Source organism: Chinchilla lanigera, unplaced genomic scaffold (genome assembly GCF_000276665.1).
Source record: "Chinchilla lanigera isolate Chin_1 unplaced genomic scaffold, ChiLan1.0 scaffold00051, whole genome shotgun sequence".
In the NCBI taxonomy this organism is placed as follows: Eukaryota; Metazoa; Chordata; class Mammalia; order Rodentia; family Chinchillidae; genus Chinchilla; species Chinchilla lanigera.
This window is the reverse complement of record NW_004955452.1, coordinates 16,498,063-16,524,233: the sequence shown is the minus strand read 5'-3', so window position 1 is coordinate 16,524,233 and position 26,171 is coordinate 16,498,063. Positions and strand designations below refer to the sequence as shown.

Below are 26,171 nucleotides of genomic sequence, written 5' to 3'. Positions count from 1 at the left end.
TAATGATAAAATGGAATTGTAGCAAGTCCTTAACTGGAAATCCCAAGGAAAACCAGCGAAGTATTTGACATATGTTTGTCTTTGCAGAGTGCAGCACATCGTGGGGAATCTCTTCATGCAGCTTGTGCTGGGAATTCCCCTGGAAATGGTCCACAAAGGCCTCCGCGTGGGGCTGGTGTACCTGGCAGGAGTGATTGCAGGTCAGTGCTTTGAGGGTGACGAGGAGGCAAAGCTTCTCGGCTCTTAGGACTAAAGCAAAGGCAGCTGGGATTCAGAGTGGGCTTAAGTCAAGGTTTACTGCACTCTTACTATGTGCTAGGGAAGACCCTGAGCACGGGGAAGGGCTGGCGCACACACGTTAGAATCTACACACATGAAGACGAGTCACTCCTGGTGCCCGTCCTCAGCCACCGCACTCAGGGTTTCGTGCAACCCGAAACTGCAAGGAACTGGGTAGAGATCATGAAGCCCCTGTGTGTCAAACTAACAATCTGGGTCCAGCTTGCATTTAAGAGAGACAACTTTGGGCTGGGGATACAGCTCAATAGTAGCGTGTGTGCGTAGTGTGTGATGCCCTGGGTTCGGTCCCCAGTTCTGCCACCAAAGCAAACAACTTTAAGAGAGGGTGGAGAATAGCTAAAAGGGGCTCAAAGATTGCGGTGGGATGAGCACATGGCATTGATCTCTTCAACTGAACATGTCTAAGTTGATTCATCATGGTGTGGGAAGAATATATTAGAACTCCAATTCCTGTTTTTATTTATTTACTGGAAGCATTTTTGAAAAAAAACTAAACATTTAATTTTAAGGTAATTGTAGATTTACATATAGTGGTTAAGAAATAACACCAAGAGTACACGGTACCCTTTAATCCGTTACCCCCCGTGGTATCGTCTTGCAAAACCCGACGTCCACCATGACACAGTCAAGGTTCAGGGTAGTCCCGGTACCCTGTGATTCTTCATGTTGCCTCTTCCCTGTCCACGTCCTGCACTCCGTTACCCTCAGAGACTGACATGTTCTCTATTGCTTTTCTTTTTCTAGAGGGGAGGGTTGAGGCAGGTCTCACTGTGTAGCCCAGGTTTGCCTTGAACTCTTGGCAGTCCAGTCTCAGCCTCCTGAGGGCTGGGATAACAGGCGTGCGCCACCATGCTTGGTGCAGTTCGTTTTTTATTTAGATCTCCTAAATGGTATTGTATTTCTCCTTTCAGTGTCTGTATGTTCATTGCTGATGTGTAGAAATACAATTAATTTTTGTATGCTGATCCTGTATCTTGGAACTTACTTCACTCACTTGTTAGTTCTGTGGTGTTTGTTGTAGTAGTGGTTTTTAGATTCTTTGGGATTTTCTGTGTTCTCTGCAAATCATCACGACATCTAAAAATAGGACAGTTTTCTCTCTTCCCTTGCAACCTCTATGTCTGTTTCCTCTTCTTGCCTTACTGTGTGGATGAGCACTTCCAGCACTGTGTTGAGTCACGGGTACCCTTGCCTTGCTCCTGATCTTAGGCAGAAAGCAATTAAATTAGTCTTTTCCCATTATGGAAGCACAATGTTAACTGTAAGCTGTAGGTTTTTTGTGGATGCTCTTTAGCAGTGCCTTCTTTCCTCCCCACTTGCCCCTCCTTTTGACAGGGTCTCACTCTGTTGCTCTAGCTGGTTTCTAACTGCTGGGCTCAAGTGAACCTTCAACCTCAGTCTGCAAGTGCTGGGATTACAGGCTTACCCACTGGGTTGGTTTACCAGTACATTTATTTCTAAAAAATGAGCAAGAAATCAAGCAGGACTCCTATGTAATACACAGACTGAGACAGGCCCCTCTTTGTCTTTATGTGTCACACAGCGTGTGCAGCTTCCGGGGGCAAGGTGACAGTTCTGTGGCACACAGGACCTGAAAGCCCTCCTTGGCTTATTCCTGTTCATGTTGGAGGATTTGTTGTGTGTGTCCCTGGCTAAATAAATGGGGTAAACTTTAGGAGAGGGAAAGGACATCCTGAGTTAGGGAGTTAGCATGAAAATCTTTTATACTTGACAGATTGTTTTATGGTGAACTACTTAGAAAAATTGTTGACTTTGATTAGTTTTCTTTTTTTTTCCCTTTTGTCTTTTTTGAGACAGGGTCTCTCCATGCAGTTTAGTCCGGCCTTGAGCTCACTCTGTAGGCCAGGCTGGTCTCAAACTTGCCTCAGCCTCCTGAGAGCTGGGATTACAGGCATGTAATTACAGCCACCGTGCCTGGCTTTTTAGTTTTCTTTCTTTTTTTGTCTTTTTGAAACAGTCTCGCTATGCAGTTCAGGCTGGTCTTGAGCTCACTTTGTATCCCAGGCTGTTCTCGAACTCACAATGATCCTTGTCTCAGCCTCTTCAATGCTGGGATTACAGGTGTGCACCAGCACACCTGGCTCAACTTTGATTAGTTTATACATTTTTCTTTATACAAGAAGATGGGTGTCTAATTTGCTGACTTTTTTCTTTCTGTGATAATAAAAGGTTTTAGTAGTATACTATTTAACAGATGTTGAAAAAAAATAAACAACATGTCCCTTGAGGGCATGATAGTATTTTTCCCTCAAAAGAATAAGAAACTCACTTTTCTACAAATACTCAAAGAAAAGGAAATTTTGAAAATTGGCAATTGGAAATTGTCTTACCTATTTTCTCATTGCTGAGACAAAATACCCAACACCCAAAGTAAAAGGGAGAGGTTTATTTAGCTCACAGTTTGTGGAGGTTTCAGTTCCCAGTTGGCTGGCTCCGAGGCAGGGTGGCAGGGCAGAGGGGCACACTGGAGCAGGCAGGCAGGCAGGCAGGCAGGCAGGCAGGCAGGCAGGCAGAAGGCAGCAAGCAGCAGCAGACAAGTGACAAGTGACAGCCAGTGACCCTCTTCCTGTCCCTTATTACTTATCAAGCCTACCCATCTCTAGGGCAGGGAGTGAGCACAGCCAAGGCAGGGCAGGCTTAATCCTACCCAGAACTATGCCAAACCAATCAGTGGACTGATTGGTAATCACACACCCATGAGCCCAGCACGACACACTCCAGATCCAGCCTTGAAAAGCCCCACCTGTGACCACATGAGCTTTGGGGGACATCCAGACACAAGCCATCACAGAAGTTATTTCATCATTATATGATTTTACTGTTACATCACATAAATTCATATTTAAAAAGCAGGGAAACAATTTCTTAATCTGTTTTAAAATTTCTCGGGTTGCCACGCCTGGCAGCACATGCCTGTAATCCCAGCTCTTGAGAGGCTGAGGCAGGATGATCTCTGTGAGTTTAAGGTCAGCCTGAAGTAGATAGCAAGATCCTACCTCAAAAAAAAATTTTTTTTCAGTGGAGACTTTTAGTGGATTTTAACCTTTATTGTGGCACTTTCTGATTATTTTGCAAGAACAGATGATATTAGGGAGAGTGGGAATTAGCCAAATTATAACAAATTTCCATAATTAGAGTGATACAGGTCTTCCATGTGAAACTACATATCACTTGTAATTTTATATTTTGGCCACGACACTCATTTCTACAGAAAGTAACAGCATTTAGGATATCTTTGCATTTCTGCGTTCCATATGTAACCCATTAAAAAATGAAGCCTATTTAAGGAGCACTAGTCATTGAAAGGTTTTTATACCATTAATGTCATAAAATAATTTAAAATATTGTTTCATCAATATGTCTCTTTTAAGTTATGTTTTTGCGTTTTAAGGGCATGTTAGTGTAGCAGCACCCATCTATGTAACTTACAAACATGTACATATAGCTCTGTTTCAGTGAGTGGTTGTATTACTTTCCTCATGGCCATAGTGAAGTACCACCATTGGAAAGCTTAAAGCAACAGCAATGTGTAGTCTCACAATTCGGAAGCTAGAAGCCTGAAACCAAGATGTCAGCAGGGCCAAGATCCCTCTGAAACCTATAGGAGAACTCCTTCACGTCACTGCAGCTTCTGGTGGTGGCCATGAATCCTTGGCTTTTGGCCGCAGCACTTCTAGCTTTGCCTTCATGCTATCATTCTTCCTTTGTGTTTTTGTTTCCTGTGTTTTTGTTTCCTCTGTTTTTGTTTTTGAGAGAGGGTCTTGCCATGTAGTTCAAGCTGGCTTTGAACTCACTGTAGAGTCCAGGCTGAATTCTGCCTCAGCTGGGATTACAGGGATATACCACCCTGACTGGCTCTGTTTCCTCTTCTTTTTCTTCTTCTTTTTTTTAATTTGGTCTTCTTGAGAGAGGGTTTCGCTGTGCAGTGTAGGCTGGCCTTGAACTCACTTTGTAGCCCAAGCTGGCCTTGAACTCGCATCGATCCTCCTGCCTTAGCCTCCCAAGTGCTGGGATTACAGGCATGCGCTACCACGCCCGGCTGGTTTCTTTTCTTAAAGACAGCAGTCATACTGGTTTAGGCACCCACCCTACTCTAGTATGACCTCTTCTTTACTAATCATATCTGCAACAAGCTTATTTCCAAATATGGTCACCTATTTCCAATAAGATACTAGAGGTTAGGACTTCAACATACGTGTGTGTGTGTGTGTGTGTGTGTGCATGTGTGTGTATGGGGCATAATTCTACCTAACCCAGCGCACACAGTTTCTTTTACTGATGTACAGTTTGCCAGCCGTCTCGAGCTGAGAGTCCCAGTGAGGACCTACAACCTTGCAGGGTGCAGTGGCTGTGGGTGGAGAGCAGGAAGCTGTCAAGATCCACATTAAGAGAACCGACAAGGTTTGATGACGTAGCTTCCCATCCAACTTCCCCCCTACTTTTTTGGATCCTGTTTTTACACCTTCTCCTTTTGTCTCTGCACATAATTTCTTTTTCCAGCCCTGGAAAGCCCTTTGTGATGATCAGGTCTTGCCTGGCTCCGGGTGCTACATCTGTGCCTGTCCCATAGCTTGAGTTCAAGTTGTGGGTGCAGCCCTGTCCTGGTTACAAAGCCAAGGAAGAACACGAATAACCTGTTCATGTCCTCTGCAATAGCTCCTTGGCAGGAATCTCCTTGCCCATTCCGGTCTATCCTTCACATGCTGTTTGGATCATTTCCCCTAAACCAGATTAGCTCACATTATGTATACTTAATAGTGGCCCAAAGAAAACCTAAACATGCAAGGATGTCCTTTTTTTTTTTCTTCTGAAGAATGTTCTTCATTACCCTCCACTACCAGGCCTCGTTGCTTTGCTTGCTTTGCTTTTTTTCCACCCTAGAATCCTTCGTCTGTGATATAATTCTAGTTCCCTTATCCTCGCCTCCGGCAGAATGTGCCCATGCACCTGCAGAAGCAGCTGCACCACCAGAGAGCTTGTTAAATGCAGCTGTTGGCCCCAAATCAGACCTGCTCATCACAGCGCTCCTTCTAACACACTCAGTGACTCTCATGCACATTAAAGACTGAGGTGTGCTGGTCTGCACTGCAGCCCGGTGTTACCCCATCTGACTGAAGGTCAGGGTCACCTGGAGAACTTGTGACAACCAAAGCCATCAGATGCCACCCACATGTATGGAACCAGAATCTCTGGGCACATGGGTCTAGGATCTGTGTCCTTTGTTTGCTTAGTCAGGTATAACTGATGTAGAATAAATGGCACACATATACAGTGTACAGTTTTTTTTGTTCTTTGTTTTGGAGGCAAGGTCTCACTATGTAGTGCAGGTTGGCCTCAAACTCACAGTGATCCCCCTGCCTCAGCCTCCCAAGTGCTGGGATTACAGGCATGGACCACCATGCCTGTCAAAAGGGTATAATTTAACGTATGCATATAACCATGTTATTCTATGTAACACGCCTTCCATCATATGTGAAGGCCAGGTTTTCTCTTTCACGATGTCCCCCTCCCCCAAATGTTTCCAACCCATTTTCTGGAATTATAGATTAGTTTGCATTTTCTAAAATTTAATATAAGTGGAGTCCTAGAGTCGTGCCATCCTTGGTCTGGCTTCTTTCAGTGAGCAGAACTGAGGCTTACTTGTGTTGCGTGTATCAGTTCTTGATTGCATGTACAGCTGGGTATGTTTCACTGTTCAGATAAACCACACTTTGTCCATTCTTCTGTTGCTGGACACTGAGTGTTTCCGGTCTGAGGCTATTACAGAAGAAATCACAATGAACATTTAATCGCAATGAACATTTATGTACAAGTCTTTGTGCCACCACGCCCAGTTCTTCTCATTGATCTTCAGTCACCCATGGGCTTTCTGTTTTTAGATTTGTAAAAAATGTGTGTTTGCTTTATATTTTTGTAGTCAAACTTGAGGATCAAAGCCATCTTTATACAAAAGAGAGTGGGGATTGTGCCCTCATGGTCTTTGCTCCGAAACCATTTAAATAGTTCTTGGAAACTTTCAGGAAACTTACTGTGGACACAGCTTCAAAGTAGTGTTTATGAGTACTTTCTGAAAATTTCCTACAGTTATTAGCATATACGTATTTTTCTCTTACTGAGATTATTTTCCCACCTTTCAAACCAGTGTATTCATTATAATTATTTTGTCTGTATCCATGGTTGTAACTCTCCTCCTAGGAGTTTTTTCCTGTTTGCCTTGACAGTTTAGATTGACTTTGCCTCTGACCTCAAACTTCCCAGTCAGCTAGTCTTGACTCAGAAAGAACATTACTCAGCTACTGATGGGTTATACCATTGCTGAAACAGAATCAGTGATGCATTTATAAACTGTTTAGAACATGATCTTTTCAAACAGGAAGGCAGTGGCAACAGTATCATCCCAGAAAATGCCACTGTAAAACATGGCATGTTACCTTTGAATGTATCTATTTTTTTTTAATTTTGGTTTTTTTTTTTTTTGAGGGTCTCACTCTGTAGTTTAAGCTGGTCTTGAACTCACTGTGTAGCTCAGGCTGGCCTTGAACTTGTGGCAATCCTCTTGCCTCAGCCTCCTGAGTGCTGGGATTACAGATTAGTGCCACTATGCTCAGCCCTTTAAATGTATCTAATGAGTCATGGTTCATACATTATATTGTTACATAATGGCATATACATATCATGACTGTACATACATGTGTGCTATGTATATGTATACATGTACACATCATTGTGAATATATTCTCTATCTTAGTTTTGGTTTAAAATAAATCTTGATGGCACATGCCTGTAATTGCAGCACTCAAGGGGCTGAGGCAGGAGGAACGTTGTGAGTTCGAGGCCAGCCTGGGCTACAAAGTGAGTTCAAGACCAGCCTGAACTGCATAGTGAGACCCTGTCTCAAAAAGACAAAAAAAAATCTTTTTTTCCCAGTACCTGGAATCGAACTCACTACCTTGCACTTGCCAGGCAGGCACTATGCCGCTGATCTAAACACCCCCCCCCAAATCTTGAAAGCAGGCATGGTGACACACACCTGTAGTCCCCGCACTCTCGGAAACTGAGGTAGGAAGATTGCATGTCTGAGCCCAGCATGCACAGTTTAGCAACTTTGTGAGTCCTGGCTCAAAATAAAAAATAAAAGGAGGATTAGGGATGTAGCTCAGTGCAAAGGCCCTGGGTTCAATTTCTAGTACAGGGAAAAAAAGTTCTAAGATTAATTTGGGTTTTTTTTTCTTTTTTTCCCCTAAGATTAATTTGGAGCAATATAATTGAATTCAAGAAAGGCCTTTCTTTAAAAATTCAGAATTGCAATTACCATCTATACTAGTAAACTATTATAATACATATTTTACAAGCTAGGAATATTCAGGATACCAGTATATTAAGTATATTTAATTTAATATAAGATAAATACAAAATAATGCTTTCTTTTTCTTTTTTTCTTTTTTCTTTTTTTTTTAATGCTTTAAACTTTCAAACTGGGAGTCTGAAGTTGTAGTGACAGTTACTTTTTTGATTTCTTATACTGTTTTAGATGTAAATGCGGCAATAGCTTCTTCAAATTCCAAATGAAAATCAAATGTCAGGGGAATAACCAAAGTCTTTCCTCATTCTGAAGCTTGTGCTTCTTTCCTGTTCTCTCCAAGAGTATCTTTGCGTGCATATCCATCTTGTCTGACTTTTTCTGCCATTGTCTGTCAGTAAACTCCTTCAAACTTGGAAGGGCAGCAGGGTGTCCTGCTTGAGAACATGACTGGAGTAAGATGGCCTGGGTTGGCTTCTTAGCTCTGCAACACACCGGCTGTGGGATTGTGGCTGGTGACTTCCTGTGTTGCCCATCAGTTAGAGATGAGCTGTGTGTGACTTCTGTCCTATGGCAAGGTGCTTGTTCTCCGGCTATGGCCTGTTTCTGTTTTTTATTTTTAAAATTTATTTATTTATTTTTGTCTCTTTGAAACAGGGTCTTGCTATGCAGTTCAGGCTGGCCTTGAGCTTACTTTGTAGCCCAGGTTGGTCTCAAATTGCAACAATCCTCCTGCCTCAGCCTCCTGAGTGCTGGGATTACAGGCGTGCACCACCATGCCTGGCACTGTGTCCCCCACCTTCTGTTTTTTCTACCACCTTGCTAACCACAGTGGTCTCTGCACATCTCACCGCCTGCTTGTTTCTGTCTTGATATATTTTGTCCATTATCCCTGTACTAAGTTGCTTTGGCTTCCTCCTCCTCATTCTTCAAATACTGATCCCTCAGAACGGTCTTTCATAAACAGACCATTGATCAGGTCCAGCTGTAGCTCACAGTCTTGGCCTGCATCTCCTAACTCTGAATCTCAGCGCCAGCAAAACATTGCACATCTAAGTAGGAGCTAAAGATTACAACTAAATTTGGAGATGTCTCTGAATGTAGCATTTCAGGACCAAACGTTCCCACTTATCTGTAGTGACTGATGTGTTTCACGATGATTCCCTGCACGTCCAGGAGGGAGACTCCAGAGAAACCAAGGCTGCCCACATCTTCATTGTCATCCCCAACTTCTCCAAATTCTAACCGCCAGCCTTGCCAGTGCCTGCCTCTCCCCAGTCAAGCCAGGTCTGCTTTTGTCATCCATTTTTGCTTGTTTTTCTTTAGTCAGGGTCTTCATATGCAGTCCAGTCTGGACTTGAACTCTCAGCAGTCCTCCTGCCTCTGCCTCCCAATTGCTGGGATTATAGGTGTACGCCACTGCACTTGGCTTTGTCATTCATGTTTTTTTTTTTTTTTTTTTCGTCTTTTGGAGACAGGGTCTCACTACTCAGTTCAGGCTGGCCTTGAGTAGGTCACTTTGTAGCCCATGCTGGTCTCGAACTTGCAATGATCCTCCTGCCTCAGCCTCCTGAGTGCTGGGATTACAGGGGTATGCTACCATGCCTGGTTTATCATTCATGTTTTCCTGCCTTTGGTTCTCTGGTTCCCTAATCCTTAAATATATCCCTCCCCTTTGCTTTTCTTATCCAAATCTTAAAGATTCTTCAAAGTTTAATCAAAATGTTAACTCCTAGCTAGGCATGGGGATGCTTTTCTAGGGACACTCAGGCAAGGGGATCATGAGTTTGAGCCTAGAGTGGACAGTTTAGGAATTTAGTGAGATCCTGTCTCAAAATTGAAAAATTAAAAAAAAGTGGGGTGGGAATGTAGCTTAGTGCAAAGATCCTGGGAAGCCCCAGTACTCCCCTCTTCTGCCAAAAACTGTCTCCTCCTCTTCCTCTCCACTACCTTTATGCTGTGATAGTTATTCCATTCTAAGTATTTCTATGGCAATTTTATTATTGTTATTATTATTATTATTATTATTATTATTATTATTTGTCTTTTTGAGTCAGGGTCTCACTATGCAGGCTGGCCTTGAACTCACAGCAATCCTCCTTCTCAGCCTCTCAAGTGCTGGGATGACAGTGGGTACCAGCACACCTGACTACATGTTAAATATAATAGTTATAGTCTGCCTTTTATAATAATAGTTGCTTGCTCATCTAGGTGTCAGATGCTTGGTCTTTCTTGCACAAAGTAAGAATGCTATTGTACCGTATCCTAAGGAACGAAGGAGGGCCTTAAAGGAGGAGACCAAGTAAAAGAACTAAACAGTACAGAGAGAACATCTTTGAGTTTATGTAAGGTGGTTTGTAAGGCCTTGTTTTTGTCCAAGAAGGAGTTAGGAAATATATTTCATGTCATTTAGGGAGTCTAATTGAATAGCATTTTGGTAGGATCTGAGGCTGCTGGCATGGGTCCTTGACAAAGATAGCCGTTAGATAATAAAATACTGGAATGTCTCAGATAGTTGGATAGTTTTAACCAAAAGTATAGGATAGTTTGACTAGCAAACAGGTAGACAGTAGCTTTTAGACAGTGTTCTAAGTACTGTAGGCGTAAAAATTCATTTGCTTCTCTGGGCAACCCACTGAGGTCAGTTCTATAATGCCCCTATTCTGTAGTTAGGGAAACTGAGGTACAGAGAAGTCAAGCAGCTTCTTCGAGTCGTCCGTCTGGTAAGTCTGGCTCCAGAATCTGGGCTCTTGTCTGTATTATGCTACTTTTCTACCAAACATAGAACTGGGGAAGAAACATTGGGGAAGTTGATTAGAAAAATTTCTCTTCTATGATTCTCATAGTCATGTCAAGCTTTGTGATTTATTTCTTTAGGTTCCCTTGCCAGTTCTATTTTTGACCCACTCAAATATCTGGTGGGTGCTTCAGGAGGAGTCTATGCCCTGATGGGAGGCTATTTCATGAATGTTCTAGTGGTAAGAACTGTGGGAACGGAGTCTATGAGCTCTGTTATTTTTCCAGGGCTGGGATTTATACATCCATTTATTTATACATAGGTGAGTGCTTCACCCTTACCCGCTTTGTCACAAAGTAATAGCTGTTGTTTGGTTCAGAGAATCTTCATTTATCATTATTTACTGAGCACTAATCTTCTTTCTGAGAATCATGGCTACCAGAATTTATCTTTCAGTTAATAAAAGAAAGTTAAGATCTTCAATATAGTATAACAAATCTATCTATCTGGTATGATAAAAAAATGTAGTGATTATTTAAAATTTAAAAAAATTATTGCAGTAAAAAACACATTATTGCCAGGTATAGTGGTACATGCCTGTAATCTCAGCACTTGGGAAGCTGAGGCAGGAGGACTGCTGTGAGTTCAAGGCCAGTCTGGGCTACAAAGTGAGTTCAAGGCCAACCTGAACTGCATAGCAAGACTCTGTCTCAAAAAGACACGAACAAACTCACTGAAAAATAATTTGGGGTAATTTTAATTTTTCATGTTTACATATAATGCTGTAAAATGTTCTTTTATATTTATCTTCTTGCATTTGTGCATTTTTTGGATAAATTTCTAGAAGTGATTTTACTGGATGAACCTTTTAATTTTAACATGCAAATGGCAGATTGCCTTCTGTAGTTCACACATCATTTTTTTACACTCTCATGATAGTGAAAGTGCCAATCATTTTTAAAAGCAGGCTAAAACCTTGATTAGTTCCCAATCCTTTAATCATTTGGGTATATTTAAAAATATCTTAGGAGGACAAATATCAAGCAATTATAAAACTTCCAAATGCAGAAGTCATTTAGAAAGATATTTTTCAAACTTTGGATTGCAAACCGTTAGTGGTTGTGAACTCAGTTTAAGTCTTGTGACCCAAAATTAAACAAAAAGAAAAAAAACAAAGTGTATCCCACGTAATAAAGATAAATACTGTTTGATTTATGTGTTTACTGAACTATATAAATTGCTTAACTGTAGGTCATGTACATGACAGCTTGAAGATAATTGTTTTAAAATAAACCCTCCTCTTTCAGCACTTCTACTCCCTGGGAAGAGCTAATAACATGGAAGGGAGGGGACCAGCAACTGAATAAATTCCAGTGGAGGTGTCTGACTCAGCAGTTGTTAGTGACATGCAGGGCTGCTGCAGGCTGGGCAGAGAATGTTCAAGGCTAAAGCCAAATAATGTTTCTAAATCAACATTTTAATTTCTTTTGAAATTACCTTAAAAAAAAAGTAAGCCGGGCATGATGTCACATACCTGTAATCCCAGCACTTGGGAAGCTGAGGCAGGAGGATTGCCAGGAGTTTAAGGCCAGGCGGAGTAACATAGTAAATTCAAGGCCACCCTGAACTATGTAGTGAGACCCTGTCTCAAAAAAAATGTAATACATTTTAGTTGAGTCAGTAGCAAATGAATATTAACCAAAAAAGCTTAGAAAGATTTTCTCAGCCCTTAATTTGAAAATATTTGTTTACCTATCTATTCATGTATTGACATGTTAAGTGTTGATTTTATATCACTAATATTTAATTTCCAGCTAATGAAATTATATCTGGCTTATAACGTGGAATTAAACATCATAGTTCATTTTGTTGTCCAACATACACTCACATTATACTTCCCAGATAGGTTTGAGAACTCAGCTGCTATATCCCTGCTTTTTTTTGCAACTATTTGACACTCAAATATTGTTTCAAATGAAAAAGTGGGTGAAGAGAAAGTGGTGTTGAGGTTTTATTGGCCAATAGGTCACTTACGTAATTATTATTTTTCTCTTTGGAAGAATTTTCGAGAAATGATTCCTGCCTTTGGGATTGTCAGACTCCTGGTCATCGTCCTCATAAGTAAGTGAGTCTTGCGAACACTGCTGTTTCAGTTTTCCTGCTGCAACCTTCAGAAGGCCTTTTCCTATTTCCCACACTCACACGGAGGGGCACTGTCTGCCTAGGGTCAGAAAGAGTTGTTGGCTTCACACTCTGAGGAGAAAAAGGGTAAGTACAGGACTTTTCACTTTCTGAGGGGTACCTCGCTGATACATTTTTCTTTCTGTTTCTTTCTAGAGTGGGAGGAGCCGCAAGGCCCCTTCCACTTTGACCACAGTAGCTTCACTTATGCTTTATGTATTGGACTTTCTCTTTCAGCATTTGGAATCTGTATATGATTTTTATTTAGAAAAGAAAAGCTAGCACGCATGGTGGGGTATGGCTGTAATCCCAGCACTTGGGAGGCTGAGGCAGGAGGATTGCCACAAGTGTGAGCCTAGGTTGGGCTAGATAGTGAGTTCAAGGCCAGGCTGAGTGAAACTTTGTCTCAAAACAACAACAACAACAACAACAACAAACAAACCTCTGAAAACACGGAGATAATCTATCTTCTTTCACAGTTTCTAAATTTTTAGATTAAAAAAATAAACTGATCTAGGATGTAAACATGGAGTGGTGGCTGGGAACAGAAGCCAAGAGGTAGAGATCAAGAAACCAAGATTCAGAAAACAACTCACTTGTTGATAGTGTATCATATGTTGTGAGTGGTTCTTTCTCCATAAGAAGCACGAAAGGTAAGGGACAGTTGTTGGCAGAGAAGTGGGAGGAGTACCGGGGAGCCAGGAGGGTTGCCCAGGCACAGAGCTGCCTCTTGAGATGTCAAGACTCACAGCCACTGGGAAACTGAGGCAGGGGGATGGCAAGTTCAAGGAATGTAGTTCACTGTGAGGGCAACACACTTGGCTGAGTCCTCAGTGACTCCCCCAGAGAGGAGAGAGACACAGAGAGACAGAGAGAGAGAGAGAGAGAGGGAGAGAGAGAGACAGCAGACGGGTCTTCAGTCAATCTCTTGCTTTTACGGAATTATAAATGAATTTTATAGAATAAACCTCATATCCTTAGCAAGGAAATGGATTATGCTCTTCTTATTTATTTATTTATTTATTTTTGAGACAGGGTCTTGCTATGCAGTTCAGGCTGGCCTTGAGCTCATTTTGTAGCCCAGGCTGGTCTTGAACTCACAAAGATCCTCCTGCCTCAGCCTTCTGAGTGCTAGGATTACAGGCGTGCACCACCATGCCTGGCTACAGTTTTGTTTTAGACAGTACACATTCCTATTTGTGAAGGGTGACTGGTCTTAAGAACCTTCCTTCATCAAGCATTATTTATGGGATGCATTTTCTAATTATGCAGCTGAGCTTCCCTTGGGGAAAAGTTAAGGAAATTTCACAGTTTTACTCTTTAAAATAATTCATATAAAAGCATTTCTCTTAAAATGACTGTCAAATTTTTAATGTGGATGGTGATTTAGTTTATTGGAATAAGGGCCCCTTTTTAGGTGAGATAATGTCTCAGTATGAAGACTGCAGCTACACACACACAGACACACACACAGACACACACAGACACAGACACACACAGAGACACACGCAGATAACACACACAGAGATACACACAGACACACACACACACACAGAGACACACCCAGACACACACAGACACACACAAAGACACACACAGACACATACACAGAGACACACACACACACATGTAGACACACACACAGACACACAGACACACAGACACACACACACAAGATAGCTAAGATAATTGTACTACTAATTTCTAGAGGTTTATTGAAAGGAACAGTTATTGCCTAGTTGCTTGATCAATTTTGCATGCCTATATCTGTTAATCTGAACAACTACTTTGAAGATAACAATATGCAAGATAACAACCATTGTCAATTTCCTATCATCTTGTTCTGAAATTATGTATAGTTTTTATTGTATTTTGTTTCTTATTTTTTAATTCTTTTATTAAAAAAAGAAAGACTGCAGCAACCCAGAAGCAATTGCTCCTAGAAAGCAGAAGGAACCAGGTGGAGCTGTAGGAAGGGCCAAGATAAAGAGTGAAATGGGATAGAGAGACTGAAATGCTAATTGTACTAAAGACTATTTTTTCTTTCTTTTGAGACAGGGTTTCACTATGTAGTTCATGCTGGCCTCATACTCAATGTGTAGACCAGGCTGGCCTCCAACTCACAGCGATCCTCCTGTAGAACAGTGTCTCACTGTGTTACACAGGCAGGCCTTAAATTTGTGATCCTCCTGCCTCAGCCTTCTGAGCACCTGGGATTACAGCCATGCACCATCAACCCCGACCCCTGCTCCTGTTCTTCTTCCCTTGTAGCCTATTGTAGAGTGGCCAGGGTGATCTTTATAAAGCACCGGTTAGATTTTGTCACTCCTCTGCTCAAAAGCTTTCAAAAGCTTCCTGTCGCTTGGAATAAGAGTCCAAGTTCTTCCAGTGGCCCACAAAGTCCTTCTGTAATCTATCACTGCTAGCTGTCTAATCTCATCACCTGCCACTTTATCCCTGACTCTAGTCCAGAAACACTGAAAGTCTTGTTAAAACCCAGAACATGGAGCCTCCGCCTCGGTTCCTGGCTTGCAGGTTTGGGTGGGCCTGAGAATGTCCATGTCCCCTTGTGATGCCGGCGCTGCTGGTCTTGGGGAGAGATGCATTTTTCAAAGCCCTGATCCAGCCAGGTCCCCTTCACCAGTGTCCTCCACTACCCCATCCAGGCTCCTGAGTAAGGACCTTTGTGCCTTCTCTTCCCGATGCCTGGAGCCTCTGTCGGCCTTGCTCCCTTCATGCCCCAAGCGACTTCTCAGGACCCTCCCTCTTTCTCCTATTGAAGGTTGCACTCTACCTCTGGCGTCCCCAGCGCCTTTCCCTCTCTTTGGCGTTGCTGGACATACTGTTTGACATACTGTATGCTTCGTTTGCTTCCCAGCAACGCTGCCAGCTTCACAGGCCTGGTGTCTGACCTGTCCGTTGCTGTGTATCTACCAACTAGAACAGAGCCTTCCACAGAGGTGATGATCCATACACACTTGTCAAATGAATAAATCCGTAAAATACTATAATGACAGAACCTGCTTCATTGGGTTGTGGGGATTAACGAGTTAATGCATTGCAGAACTCTTAGGACACGGAGTACAACTCAACTATGACTCCCTGTGACAATTAGAGGAGACCCCAAAACATTTGGTGCATTGTGGTAAAAATCCTGGTGCTTCATCAGGATGTTTTTCCTTCTAGTTGCGTCAGACATGGGATTCGCTCTCTACAGAAGGTTCTTTGTCCCTGAAAATGGGTCTCCGGTGAGTTTACTTTCTTGAAATAAAATTTGCTTACTTATAGAAAGGGTTCCCAAACTGGGTGTGGTACGCATGTAATCCCAGCACTTGGAAGGCAGGAGGATCATTCGAGGCCAGCCTGGGCTACAAAGTGAGCTCAAGGCCAGCTGGAACTGCATAGCGAGACCTTACCTCAAAAAGACAAACAAAAAAATAAAAAAAAAAAAGGGTTCTCAAATATGGATTATCTTTGACTTAGGGTAGTTGAATATCAGTTTGGAAATTAAGAAAATTCCTAAGCAAATCTGACTTTTGGATTGTCCTCCTCACTTGGCTCTTTCATTGCTGCACTTGCCGCATTGGCAGCCATTCCAAAATAGAGAATAGGGATTGCCTTGTCCACAGAGAATCAAAAGCAGGTGGGAATACAGCAGTGGAAATTTGGGTCCATGTGAGTTTACAACATAGAGCTGTTAAAAGGTTTTGTTCTTCTGGGATTAATGTCTGAATTTGGAGTTTGAGTATTTGTGTGTTTGCCATGACTTGTATTATACTCTGGATCCCATTTCTGTAGGATGTTCCCTCAGACCCCTGATGGTCGCTCAGCTCCTGTTCCCTTGGTTGCCTTTTTTTTTTTTTTTTTTCTTTGTCTTTTTTAAGACGGGGTCTCACTATGCAGTTCAGGCTGGCCTTGAGCTCACTTTGTAGCCTAGGCTGGTCTCGAACTTGTAACGATCCTCCTGCCTCAGCCTCCTGAGTGCTGGGATTACAGGCGTGCGCCACCACGCCCGGCCCCATCCTTGGTTGCCTTTTATAGAACCATCCTAAATGCAATGACGGTCAGAAAGAATGAGAAGCGATGAGTCTGTCTTGGGTTCTGAGAGTGGGTGAAGATGAGAGAGAGGTTTTTTTAGCTTTGCACATATTAGAACATCTCCTCTCCGTGCACAGGGAGTCTTTTTTGTCACCTTCTAGTTCTCCAGGCTTTCAAGCTCTTGTTTATGACATTTGTGTTTGAGTAAGGGAGACGCAACTGATGTATGTGATTAGCATTTTCTTCACTTATTCCCACTTTTCTTTTTTCCAAAGGTGTCATTTGCAGCTCACATTGCAGGTGGATTTGCTGGAATGTCTATAGGTTACACTGTGTTTAGCTGCTTTGATAAGGCACTGCTAAAAGATCCACGGTTTTGGATAGCAATTGCTGCTTATTTAGCTTTTGTTTTATTTGCGGTGTTTTTCAACCTTTTCCTGTCTCCGGCAAATTGACTTGCCCATTTTTAATATAAGCCAACTGATAACAAGAGCTAACTGGCAGGGAAATGGGGAACTGAAGCAACAGAAAAGTGCCAGCAAGTGGCAGCAGCTGTTGAAAGAGGACAAAACACCACTCAGCTCACATGTGGCAAGGACTGCTCACGAAAGGGCAGAAGACTTGCGGAGGTGAATTCTGAAGGCAAAGAGAAGGAAGAGGAAGAAAAAAAGCAACACAGGAGAAACCAGAGACACACCTTTCCCAGGCATATGGTAGGCATGTGTGTGTCTTGTAAGAGACTTGTTCTCCTCGGAGGACATACTTTGGAGATTATTTGATAGACTCTGTCACTGTACTATGCAGAGAATAAAGATGTTTCAAATCTGTGTCAGACTCTTGAAAATTACTTTTAAGTAGATCACTGTTGGATAGGTCACTACTGCTTAGGTGTTTTTATACATTATTGCTCATCTTTGCAGCAACCCAGGATGGTAGACACTACTTTGTGTGTTAGAGGTGAGGATGTGGAAACCTAAAAAACCAGTCAGCCCTCTGTATCGTTAGTTTGTATTCATGGACTCAATCAATCCCAGACTGAAAATATTTGAAAAAAAATTGCATCTGTACTGAACATGTAGACATTGTTTCCTTGTCACCACTCCCCAATAACGTAACAACTACTTACATAGCGTTTGCATTGTGTTAAGTATTATAAGTACTCTAGAGATGATTAAAATTATGTGGGAGGTATTCATAGGTAAAATCCAAGTAGTATACCATTTTGTATGGTCTAAGGGACTTGGATATCTGCAGGTTTGGGCGTCCTCTTGGGGTCCTGGATCCAATCTCCCACAGATACCATGGGAGAACTGTTCTTGTTTGGGGAAGAGTGGCAGAATTTAAACAGAGAGGAAGGCTTGAAAGCCCATGCTTTACCTGCCTGGTCTAAGAGTGCTATGTTTCCCAAATACTGAAAGTAGAGTATTGTAGTGGTACGCTGTACGTACACCATGAATGGTAGAACTATCTTAAAAGAAGACAGAGTTTTCTGGACTGCTAGTTTAAGGCTTTAATAGAGCATCTAAGATCCCAAGGAACCTGGGGTAGGCTTTTGGTACATGCTATATACCTGGACTCTGGATTGTTATCTGTGATAACGTTCTCAAATTCTTGGGGTTAGCTGCTCTCCAAAGAGTAGGTAGGTTTGTAAAAGGTAAAATGTCATATCTGAATGAATATGTCAAGCATCCAGAAACAGAAATGCTATGTTTTGAGAAATTTAAACTGCAGTAATATAGTATCTATTTACATTCTTACAGTACATGGGAGTTAGTTTTCTACTGCTTTGCCGAGAGAAGGTATTATAAATCCTAAAATTTTTGTATTTTGATGAAAATAGTTCACTTAAATTTATATTTTCTATGGAGGATGAGTATTTTTCAAGTTTATTAATTTAAATATATAATTATATAATACATGATAAACATGAAAAAGTTAATTTTTCCCTGATGAAATATTTGTATTTAATCTAAAAAGTAGCTATTGATTGACAAAAAGGCACAGGGAAGAAATATTTATCTACCATGGCAACTCATGAGATCACTAGCTCTGAAGAGACCACTTATAGTCTGAAGTACAATGGGATTTAATAACAGAAAATTAGACAGGGACAGAATTCCTCTATGAAACTGGACATGACCCACTGGTTATTAAGGCTGATGACTATAACATTATTATCCAGTATGAAAGGCTTTTTTGGTGCTACTAGAAACATTGGGTCATTTTATAAAAAACAGGGATGTATTATGGGCAAAAATTACAGGAAAAAAGCATACAAATATCTCCTGATGTTGGAAATTTGACATCTTTGAATAATACAGGAACCACTTATTCAGCTTCCTTTGGAGTTTTAGTCTTCTAGGCTGACCTGTGTTATTAGAAATACTGGAAACATTCCTTATGCTGTTCAATAAAGTAGACACTAGGCACTTGTAGCTCTTTAAATTTCTATTAAAATTAAACCAGTAATCGCTTCTCAGCCTTTTGGCTAAGATCAAGTGTAAAATTAAACTACCACCAAGTGGTCACAAGGAAACAATTTTAATTAAACAGGTAATTTTAAAAATTAAAATTAACATTTCACTGATACACAAGCTGGATTGCGAGTGCCCCATGGCGCATGAGCTAGTGAGCTAGTGGCTGTGTCACAGGATGGAGCAGACAGAATATTTACCCTGTTGCACAAAGTTCGTTCCATCGGACAGTGCTGTTGTACAAGCAGGAATGATCAGAAGGGGAAGTGGGTTTTATTTGCTGACTGACTCATTTGCTGCACTGCATGGCCCTGGATTTGCTCTACACATCAATGGGACAAATTCAGAGAACAAGCCGGAGATGGCCATGCTATGATTTGCTGCTCAGAGTAAACTAACTTTAAAAAGGTTCATGTTCATCTATTTTAGCTAACTAAGAGAGAATTATTTGAAAGCTTTTTATCTTTTGCATTCTGTAGTGCTTTATCTATAGATGGTAGTTACATCATTTGCTATGAAAGCTTTATTCTGTGACTAAATAATGCTGCTTTTTCCTGTAGGAAATAATATGATCTTGTTTTTTTTCCAAAAATTCTCTATTGCTTTTTGTGGTTATAAAAGTAAAGCTAATTTTAACACAGCCATATCGCTTTTTTTTTTCCCCCCGGTACTGGGAATCGAACTCATGACCTCGCGCTTGCCAGGCAGGCGCTGTGCTGCTGAGCTAAATCCCCACCCCTAGGTAAAGTTAATTTTGACAAAAAATTAAGACACATATAGTTATAAGGAATAAGTCAATTGTAATCCCACCATCTAGAGTAATCACAGTTAATATGCTGATATTCTTCTAGAATTTTTGGTATGCTGCTCTACATAGAAACAAATTTACAGTAATGGAACTACGCTATTCTATAGTTGAATTTCACTGAAATGATGTCAATTGTCTCTTTATATTAGTATATATATTTGTCATTTCTACTGGTTGCATAGTATTACCCTGTGAATGTACCATTATTTATTAAATTAGTCTTTTTTTTGTGTGGATAATTACTTAGATGTTTTTAGTTTATGGCACTGTAAATAACAACAGGAATAACATGGTGGGTTAGAATACTATTAACATAATAAAGTCAACAGAAATTTTCTGTCAGGAATACACCAAATTTTATTTTATTCTACACCAAATTTCAGAGGGTTGATGCTTTTTCAAATCTTAGTAACTGTACAAAGCTTCAAAAAACTAGACTCTAGAAGGCAAAACTATCACTATTTGACATTCCTAAATTTAAATACACTTTCAGGAGAAAACACTTTTTTTGTCATTTTGAGACAGGGTTTTGCTCTGCAGTTCAGGCTGGCCTTGAACTCACTTTGTAGGCCAGGCTGGCCTCAAACTTGCAGCAATCCTCTTGCCTCAGCCTCCAGAGTGCTGGGATTACATGTGTGCACCACCACGCCCTCCTAACAGGTGATCTCTTAATATTTACCTTGTGCAAATTTTAAGTTTGTTCAAAAAGGAAGAATAACAATTTAGTAATTAAGAGCTGACTGTAGAGCCACAGTGATGGGTTTGGATACTAGCTCTGCTGTGTGACCCTGCGTATACTAAGCAGTGCCTCAGTTTTTGCACTGTTGTAAAATCGGGTAAACAATAAATGGGGGAGATAGCTTCTTCACAGGGTTTTTGTGATAGAAATATCCTCTAACTATAGCATCTTAGTATTTTGTTTGGTTGCATAACATTTTCCTTTATATAAGTTAAACAGAACATTTATATTTTATTTTATTTCATTTCATTTTATTTTTTCTTTTTGAGACAGGATCTTGCTATGTAGTTCAGGCTGGGCTTGAGCTCACTTTGTAGCCCAGGCTGGCCTTGAACTTGCAACAATCTTTCTGCCACAGCCTCCCGAGTGCTGGGGTTACAGGCTTGTGCCACCATGGCCGGCTAACATATTTTAAATGAAAGTGGATGAAGCAGGATATAGTACCACATGCCTGTAATCTCAGCACTCTGGAAGGCTGAGGCAGGAAGATAGCAAGTTTGAGCCCAGGATGGGCAATTTAGAAATAAAAGATCAGAAAGGGCTGGAGATATAGCTTAGTGTGAAAGCGCTGGGGTGAATCTCCAGTACTTGAAAAAAAAAAAAATAAATAAAAAAAAGGAACGTACTCTTTCTCTTTCCTCTGGAAATCCTTCTTTTTTTTTTTATTTGGTACCAGGAATTGAACTGAGGACCTTGTGCTTGCCAGGCAGGCACTTGTGCTGCTGAGCTACATCCCTGCCTGACAGGTATCTTCTGAGCTAGCCTACGACGGTGGTGGAGGACCTGTGGCACATGAGCCTCAGTGGGCACGCAGAGCCCTCTCTGTTAGTATGTGAGCCAAGTTGCCACAGCCAAGGTTTGACAGATTACCAGCATATATACAGCAGCAAAGATCACATTAATTGTGCACAAGTACACCAAATGCGAACTTATCCCTTTCAGTAAAAAGCTGTATCATGGAAAGCTCTGTTATTGTGTTTTTAAGACAAAAGATGTTAACAGTTGAGTTTTTTCTAAACTAAAACCTCAAAAAAAAAAAAATCTGAAACCTATTTTGGTTTAGTTGGGGTGTTGGCACTTTACCATAAATAAGTGGGTTTTAGGTTACAGTTTGTGCACTTGGTCTCCAAAAGGTTTTCTATCATTGGTCTAGGAATATAAGCTTTATTTTTGATTTTTTTAGTCTTTATGAGACAGTGTCTCCCTATGTAGGTCAGGTTGGTCTTGAGCTCACTTTGTAGCCCAGGCTGGTCTCAAACTCACAATGATCCTCCTGCCTCAGCCTCCTGAGTACTGGGATTACAGGCATGTGCCACTATGCCCGGCTATGTAATTTACTGGTCAATAACCCAAGCAGCTAGATTATAATTTACTCCACTATTCCCTTTAAATAAAGCAAGCTACATGTTTTAAATAGGCCAAATTTGTTAAAAAGAAGTTTCTGTAACACCATCATTAGAGTAATGATCAATCTATTTCAAGTTTTACCTAGTAATATTTGGTTCTGAAAAGAGGTGAAAACTTCTAGAGTTCATTTTAACATGAAAAATTTTTATAGCAAAGCATAACATTTTATAAATATTCTTTTTTTGTTTGTTTTTTGAGACAGGGTCTTGTTCTGCAGTTCAGGCTGGCCTCGAACTTGCAACAATCCTGCCTCAGCCTCCGGAGTGCTGGGATTTCAGGTGTGCACCACCGTGCCCGGCTAAATATTCATAAATACGACTGAATGGATTTCTAAAAATGCTCAATTCAATGTGGATTAAAAACTAATTTAAATTCCTATAGCAAGAACCAGATCTATTTCCCTGGTTTCATTACTCTACTTACTGAATTATCAGATGAAGCACGTTCACTTTCCTGTGAATACTTGTGTGCACTTTATCATTGCTAGGTATGTGAGACTTTAAGTCATTGACTGGTTATAACTTTTACATACAACCTTAATAGATCTGTTTATAAAATCAAGTCAATAGTTTTAGGAATCTGAGTTCCTAGTTAAAAAAAAAAAAAAAAAAAAAAGACAAACTTTAACTAAATAACACAATTCCTGATAGGGAATCTGAAAATACTATTTAAGTAATTAATTACTTTATTTTTGGTGGTGCCAGGCATCAAAAGCAGGGCCTCTCACATGCTAGGCAAGTGCTCTACCACTGAGCCATATCCTCAGTTCAATGATTCTATTTTTTTGGGGAGGGGGGATATGAGCTTTATTGAACTTATCCATCAGAGTTGAAATAATGTCTGTACAAAACCAAATATTTCTTACTATAACTTCTGCATCACAATTAAAATCCAAACAGTTTTTAAAAGTCAATCAAAACCCACAACTTTAGAATCAATACCTTCTTTGAAGCCACAGTAACATTTAAATATGGTAAAGACTTGAATACAGAAATCTGGTTGATTGGAAAGCTAACTGAATTTCCAACTTGCTCAAACAGAATTACAAAAATTGTGTTTTTCACAGAGATACAGCCCACTGGAATCACCAACACTGGACAGCTAACAGTATTTACAGTCCTCAGATAATAAGGGATCCAGGCCTCCTTTACACAGTCTTCTGTTGTCCTTTCTTCCCGATCAGAGACTTGTGGATATGTGGGATGACACCACCACCAGCAATTGTAGCCTTGATGAGCGAGTCCAATTCTTCATCCCCACGAATGGCAAGCTGCAAGTGGCGAGGGGTAATGCGCTTTACCTTCAGGTCTTTGGAGGCGTTTCCTGCCAGTTCCAGCACCTCTGCCGTGAGGTACTCCAGGATGGCCGCGCTGTACACGGCGGCTGTGGCACCCACGCGCCCGTGGCTGGTCATCCTGGACTTCAGGTGCCGGTGGATGCGGCCCACGGGGAACTGCAGGCCTGCCCTCTGTGAGCGGGAAACCCCCTTTGTCTTGGCCTTGCCCGAGTCCTTCCCGGCCTTCCCCCCAGCCATTCCCAATTCCGCTGAGGAGCAGGTACACAGGCAGTGAAAATGGACCTGCCCACAAGCAGCGAGGCTTACCCCTACTTCTCTGCCTCACTGTGATTTAAACTGCCTGATGGGTTCTGTTCTTAATAACAGAGACTATATACACTTCTCTTCTAGGTACCTTATGATGTCTAAATGTAAGTGATTTTATTTTATTTTTTTTGTTTTTTTTCCAGTACCAGGAATCGAACTCACGACCTTGTGCTTGCCAGGCAGGTGCTGTGCCACTGAGCTAAATCCCTAACCCTACGTAAGTGATTTTAAATAGCTGACATCTAAAATATATTCTTTGTAACAGATTATCACTGCTATCTAAAGACAAAGCAAAGCAAGCAGCACACTGGAAAAGTGATGCTTTGTCCCTCTTTTGGCTATAGGCTTGCTTTAAGAAACAGCACTCCCTTTGAAATGAAAGAATTTATCGGCCTCCTATTTGACCGGTTCAGAGCTAGGATAGCTGGATAAATAAACACGGGGGACCGGCAGCTCCTTGGAGGTATGCTGGAGGAAGTCCACATTCACTCCACCAGGACTGGAAAGATCTGGCTCATCATCCTCTTCGTATTTTGAATGCCTGTCCTGGGTGTAGCAGCTGAAGATATCTACGATGATAAGCAGTCTGGCTTCATCTGTAACACAAAACAACCGGGTTGCAGAAACGTGTGCTATGAACAGGCCGTTCCTATCTCTGGGTTCAGCAGGCTGTATTTATGTCTTCAGCATCTCTAGTCTACCTGAGCCATCCTTTATACCAATAATGAGTTCTAGAGAAAGAGGGGCAGAGGATGAAAATTCAATTAAGAGAACTGGATGGGTAGAGTCTGAAATGCCTGTGGATCAAAGGAGACTGGACAGAGCTTTGTCAGTTGGAAGAAAGGAAACTAGATAAAGCTCCATGCAGAGGAACCTTGCCTCGCACTTACGTGTTACACATTTTCACTTGCTCTGTGGCCAAGCTGGGCTCATGACTGGACAATGAGAACCTCTATTTAAATGTCATGGCCACCCATATCCAAATATAATTGATTTTTTTGTCTCAAGACCAACAGAAAAGATAATATTTCTATTATTTATGCAATCCACAGCCATTGTTTCACTTTTCTTAAACATGCTAGAAATTTTCCACTTAGGTTTTAAAAAAATTAAGAGGGCCTTGGGGGTCAGTATAAAGTGAAGGATGAATATAATGGATTCCATGCAAGTGATATATATATTTTTCCCAGTGCTGGGAATCAAACTCAGGACCTTGCACTTGACAGGCAGGCACTTGTGCCATTGATCTATAATCCCCGACCCTTTTGAGTTCTATGTAAGTAAAACAAAAAAACCTAGCCAAGTATCAGTGCATATCTGCAAATTCACTGAAGCAACAAAGACACTCTCTTCTGCATCTGATTATTATCTGTTAGTGGAAAAGCACACACACATAACAGCATCTTTTGCATTTCAGCCAGGGGCTGACAATCACAGTGTAAATGAGAAATGCATTTTGGGTGAACAGGAAACTAATGAGATATTCACAATGAGTATTAACTGTAGTCACCTTCATCACATCCACTCAAATAATAACAAAGACATAACATATTTCGTAGCCACTTAAAGGAGAAGAGAGAAACTGATGTCGAAGATAGCAAAAAGAGCCACTGTTCTAGAGGCCACAGTTCTATTCTCAGTACTGCTATAGAAACAGAGAACTACATGGGACAGTCACCTCACAAAGCTTTCTCCCTGCCAGCTACCTGTATCTGGAAATCTTGGTGGCTTAGTGCTATCTGGGGTCCACCTAGAGAAGATGAAAACCAACGGCCAGAGAGAGAGCTCAGCGGCACAGCGCCTGCCTGGCAAGCACAAGGTCCTGAGTTCGATTCCTAGTACCAAAAAAAAACCCCAAACCCACCAATAAGATGAAAAGCAGGGCCATCTCCTAACTCTAACCTCAAGGACCAGTGCACAAGAGGGTAAAATCAGAACCCCTCTTCCTTCATAGGGAGACTCCCAACCTCTTGATATTAAACACTCCTGATTCTTTGGCAGAATTGTCCTTTGAGAATTGTCTTTGCCAGAACTGTCAGAAATTTGTCCTACTAAGAAGTCTTTCTTGGCTGTACTACTCACTGGCCATACAGCCTCATCACATTATTTTGAGACAGGGTCTCCCTATGAGCTTCAGGCGGGCCTTGAACTCACCGTGATCCTCCTGTCTGAGCCTTCCAGGTGGGGGACTACCGGCATGTGCCACTTGCCCAGTTTGGACCTAATATTCAGTTTTCAGTTTTCTAGCCTTACTGTAAAGCTCCTTTACGGTCTTTGGGAAAACAGGCTAAAGGAAACAACATGGGTGGCAATGCAGCTCAGTGCGACAGTTTGTGCACAGGCCCTGGTTTGGACCCAAAGACTAGGGGACAAAAAAAAAAAAAGATAAGTGTAAAAATACGTGATTTGAGCCAGGCCGGGCGTGGTGGTGCACACCTGTAATCTCAGCACTTGGGAGGCTGAGGCAGGAGGACCGTTGCCAGTTCGCGACCAGCCTGGGCTGCAAAGTGAGGTCAAGGCCAGCCTGAACTGCATAGTGAGACCCTGTCTCGAAAGGACAAAA

General features: G+C 41.5%; 2 protein-coding genes and 1 pseudogene across 3 annotated transcripts in view; 2 read left to right on the top strand and 1 right to left on the bottom strand.

Annotated features, from left to right (window-relative positions):
- Nucleotides 1–17,404, top strand: part of Rhbdl2 (rhomboid, veinlet-like 2 (Drosophila)) — a 46,765-nt gene extending 29,361 nt beyond the window's left edge. For both annotated transcript variants that reach the window (XM_005395233.2, XM_005395235.2), the window contains exons 4-8: nt 88–200; nt 10,499–10,599; nt 12,419–12,479; nt 15,726–15,787; nt 16,853–17,404. In XM_005395233.2, coding sequence (XP_005395290.1) covers nt 88–200; nt 10,499–10,599; nt 12,419–12,479; nt 15,726–15,787; nt 16,853–17,032 — 517 coding nt within the window. In that variant the 3' untranslated portion in view covers nt 17,033–17,404. The remainder of the gene's footprint in view (nt 1–87; nt 201–10,498; nt 10,600–12,418; nt 12,480–15,725; nt 15,788–16,852) is intronic.
- Nucleotides 17,405–22,784: 5,380 nt separating this feature from the next.
- On the bottom strand, nt 22,785–24,044 carry LOC102018885 (annotated as a pseudogene).
- Gja9 (gap junction protein, alpha 9, 59kDa) lies at nt 24,044–26,045 on the top strand (the record flags this gene model as incomplete). The annotated part of the gene is given in 6 exon segments (XM_013519619.1): nt 24,044–24,260; nt 24,263–24,385; nt 24,388–24,427; nt 24,429–24,523; nt 24,526–24,729; nt 24,732–26,045. Coding segments are annotated over 6 exon segments (825 nt in total), but the record flags the coding sequence as incomplete, so codon positions are not given.
- Nucleotides 26,046–26,171: the final 126 nt, after the last annotated feature.